The following is a 3,957-nucleotide window of genomic DNA, read 5'->3' on the forward strand; positions in this document are numbered from 1 at the left end:
TAACATTCATTAAATACTCGGTATTCAATCCCAAATATACAACAAAGACTTAAACCACTGCACCACAGAGATGCTAAATGCTAAGACAAAAAAGATGTTACTATATTGGCTTACATTCCTTATTTTCAGGTTAATAGTAGAAAATTACAATTTACTCCTTAAATTAGAAATTTTTCAGGTAAGAGAAGTTGTAAAGAAATGTTTATTTTTCAGGCATTTGCAGATCTGTTGTTGTTGAATTGAATTCATGAATTTGTGATAGACCTCATGGCCTTTTGAAAAAAAAAAACTTCAGACATCTATTAAGCTTGATTACATATGCCCTGCTTGATGTAGCCGTATTTCCTAATTAGGCATTAATGGACCAACATAGATTTAAACAGACACAAAATATGCCAAGTATATTATTCATTAATTCCATTATTGTTTCTTTTAATTTGAATAGAAGAAACACAATATATCCCTTTGTTAGCCAAGAATGAATTATAAAACATGCAAAACTGCAAAAATTACTGTAGAGGCAATATTAGGTGAAGTAGAACTGATCTCACACATGGCAATGAAAGTCCCCAAACCTTAAAGAGCAATGTTTCTATAAAATATTTTGACATCAGATGTTTTAGCACTACCAGATCGTCTAATACCAAAATATGGGAAGAGCTTCTCAGTGAAAGTGTCTCTGTGAGTGTAGATGTGAGTCATGTCTTCAGAGTCATAGAAGGACACCTCCCCTCTGTCATAGTCCAGCTGGACTTTGATCCTGTGAACACTCTTCTTCACTGAGATAACCGTTCCTAAAGTATCCGTATATATTCCATGACCGTGCCATAAACTCCAGATCCCATGTTTTGGTGAAGCACATCTTGCACCCTTCCTCTCAGCTGACTCTTTAACTACACCCAGAGTCCAGTCAGGATGGTCTCCCACCTCCACCTCCCAGCTGTGCCTCCCTGAGCTAAAGCCCTCAGAACCAAACACGGTTCCAGTGTTGGTGTTTCTCTCTGGATTATCAGGAAGCTGCTGCTTTGTTTCTCCACGTCTCACAGTGGTAAGATCCACGGACAAATGAAGCCCAGGGTATGCAGTGTTTGGGTCCAGAATGACAGGATAGAACTGGACCTTCTCCTTCATCTTCTCCCAGACTCTGAAGGACAGATTGCCCAGATGTTTGGCCACATCTATCAGAGCTCCTGAGAGCAGCTGTGGATCTGACAGTGAGCTCTGGGCTCTGGCTCTGCTCTGAGTGGCTTTATAACTGCTGAGGAAAAACACCTGGTCTTTCTGCAGGTCTTCTTCAACAGCAGAGATACTGTCTGACAGAGAGGAGATCTGCTCCTGAATCCTCTTCTTCTCTATGCTGATAGTTTTCCTCTTTTGCTCCTCTTCCTCCCTCAGAGCTGCCAGTCTGGACTCCTCTTCCTCTTTCAGGAACTGGTGGAGCTTTGTGAACTCTGCTCTGATCTGTGTCTCTGTGGAAAACAGCTGCTCCTTGGAGTGTTGAAGCATATCATCATATGTTTTCTTCACTTGTTTGCATTTGTCCTTCTTTTCCTGCAGAGGCTTTAAGTCAGATTTCAGCTGCTCCTTCAGATCACTGACTGCTTGTTCTAGAGGAACCACTTTGTGATTCTGGTGAAGAGAAAACTCACAGACAGGACAAACTGCTCTCTGATCGTCTTTACAGAACAAGTGAGGAACGTCTTGGTGTTTACTGCAGGACCCTATCTTAGCTTGTTTTTCTCTGCTCGTGCTTTTCCCCTTTTCGCTCTGATTGTCTTCACAGAATAGTTTAGGGTGTTCTTGTTGTTTACTGCCGACCACCATCAACTGCTCCTCACCTTTTTTCGATGATCCAGATTTTTGTCTTCCTGCAAATGAGTCAGTCACTTCCTTCAGGGAAAAATTTACATCTATGAATTCCTTGGAAGATCTTCTTTTACAGATGGGACAGTTTTTGTTTCCAGCCTGTTCCCAGAATTCCTTCAGGCAGCTTGAACAGAAGCTGTGGTTGCAGCTCAGAGAAACAGGATCTCTGAAAGTCTCTGAACAAACGTAGCAGCTCAGGAAATGTTTAAGGACTGCCGTGCTTTCTGCCATTTTCCAGAGAGGGCTTTCAGAAACACAGGGGAAAGTTTCTTGTCACGTGACGCTCTAGTTATGTTTCCGGTTCAACAGAGCCAAAAGAAGTTACTTTCAGTTTCCTTTTAGAGAGATGTTTTCACTCACTGTGAGTGAATTCTTCTCTCGTAGTTCAGCAGTTTCATGAGGTAGGTTAAAAACATCATGACAGAAGAAAACTATTTTTCGTACAGCATTATTTGTAAAGCTAAATCCTAATTAAGGGAAAAAAAGTTGCTTTTAACATTAAAGAAAGTTTCTGTAATTTAGTAAATAATTAATTAATCATAAACCAATGGGACAGCTTTAAAATGTTTTACTGTATTGGTTACTATGTGATACTTTGCACTTACGTACATTAGATGCCAGAAATTATATACTTTTACATCATATTAAAGGTATTTTTTTTGTCTGTTTGCCACCATTTTTATAGGGTTTGATTTTTTTGTTTTATTCTGACAAACCATTGGATCATCAAGTCAACCCTTTAAAAAAATATTTTTATATGATTCCAGCCCGTTACCTTTTTCCTGTGGGTAATATGTGAGTAAGAAGTTCACCTTGATGCTGTGGAAACCGTAAATAAAAAAATAAAAAAAACGGGTCAGACTGCCTTCATTAGTTTTACTCCGTTTTCATCAAGACACCTGAGGTGCTTTGAGGAGCCCCTATAGCTCGAAGTGAAAAACAGCTGATGCCAGGCTGTTCTCTACATCCAGTCTGTTCCTCTGCTTGGTTTTGATGCGTGTTAAAGCTAAGGTGAACACAAACAAACATGAAAAACTTTACTTTTTGGTTGATTAAAGCTTGTTTCATTTTTGAATTGCCTCCTCACAAATAAAACAGATCCCAGCCCCATTTTACTTTACTCCCTAATAAATAAAATATTTTCATGTCCCCCTTGCAATGCACTCGCAGACCACTAAGGGTGCAAGAGTACTCCAGTTGGGAATCACTGATCTAGGGGATACAACTAGAGCAACTAAACTTTTGAATTACTGATGTCTTCACTCCAAATATTCTACGGAGGCTGTCAGGAGAAGTCTGTCGTTAGACCCAAAATGCAGGGGCGGACGCAGAGATGGTTTCTTGTAGATTTAATGATAAAGGCAGCAGTAGTATAAATCCAGAAAGTAATCAGGTGAGGAACAAGGACAGAGTACACAGGAGTTAACTGACAGGAACTAATGAGGACATAAAATAAAGAAACACAATCCAGCAAATACAAACTGCAGAGGAGGGGTATACATTATATACACTGAGGTGGAGAAGAACATGACAAAGATAGTTTTAATGATCTGAGTGGGGAAAAGGTGTGCAGAGAAAGAAGTAGAAGAGAACCAATGGGAAGGAAGGTGACACTAGGGAGCAATGGAGAGTAACTGGAAAACATAACCTAAAGATAAACAATGCAGATCAAAATAAAACTAGAGCAAAGAGTAAGGAATGCTGAACTGTGAAAACTGAAAAACCGCCAAACAGGAATAGTAAAACAAAGAAGTTATAAAAAAAAAAAAAAAGATATAATTAAAAAAAATCAAAAACAGAATAACATAAATCCAAGCCTAGCGAAACCCAAAGTGTAAATACCATGGACTCTCTTTATTGGTCCAATTAGAATAAACACAAGTAAATTACATACATGTAATCATATACAACAACCCAGAAGATAAAAGCAAAAGACATAAGTCTGTCATGATGGGTTCACTAAAAGCGACCCAAGAATGCAGAACACCACTGACGGACACAGGGATGAAAGTTAAACAGTTTATGCACAAGCACACTGAATATACTGGTTCAGGTTTGGGGCCTGGATTCTGGTTCACCGGAGTCTGCGTG

The 3,957-nt window shown here is 39.3% G+C and overlaps 1 protein-coding gene across 1 annotated transcript in view; it reads right to left on the reverse strand.

Moving 5' to 3' along the window:
- LOC107102611 (nuclear factor 7, ovary-like) overlaps positions 1-3,957 on the reverse strand; it is a 15,142-nt gene continuing 11,185 nt past the window's right edge. The window contains exon 2 of the mRNA XM_015401988.1: positions 1-1,327. Coding sequence (XP_015257474.1) covers positions 577-1,327 — 751 coding nt within the window. The 3' untranslated portion in view covers positions 1-576. The remainder of the gene's footprint in view (positions 1,328-3,957) is intronic.

This window comes from Cyprinodon variegatus, unplaced genomic scaffold, assembly GCF_000732505.1.
Source record: "Cyprinodon variegatus isolate N-32 unplaced genomic scaffold, C_variegatus-1.0 Scaffold1282, whole genome shotgun sequence".
In the NCBI taxonomy this organism is placed as follows: domain Eukaryota; kingdom Metazoa; phylum Chordata; class Actinopteri; order Cyprinodontiformes; family Cyprinodontidae; genus Cyprinodon; species Cyprinodon variegatus.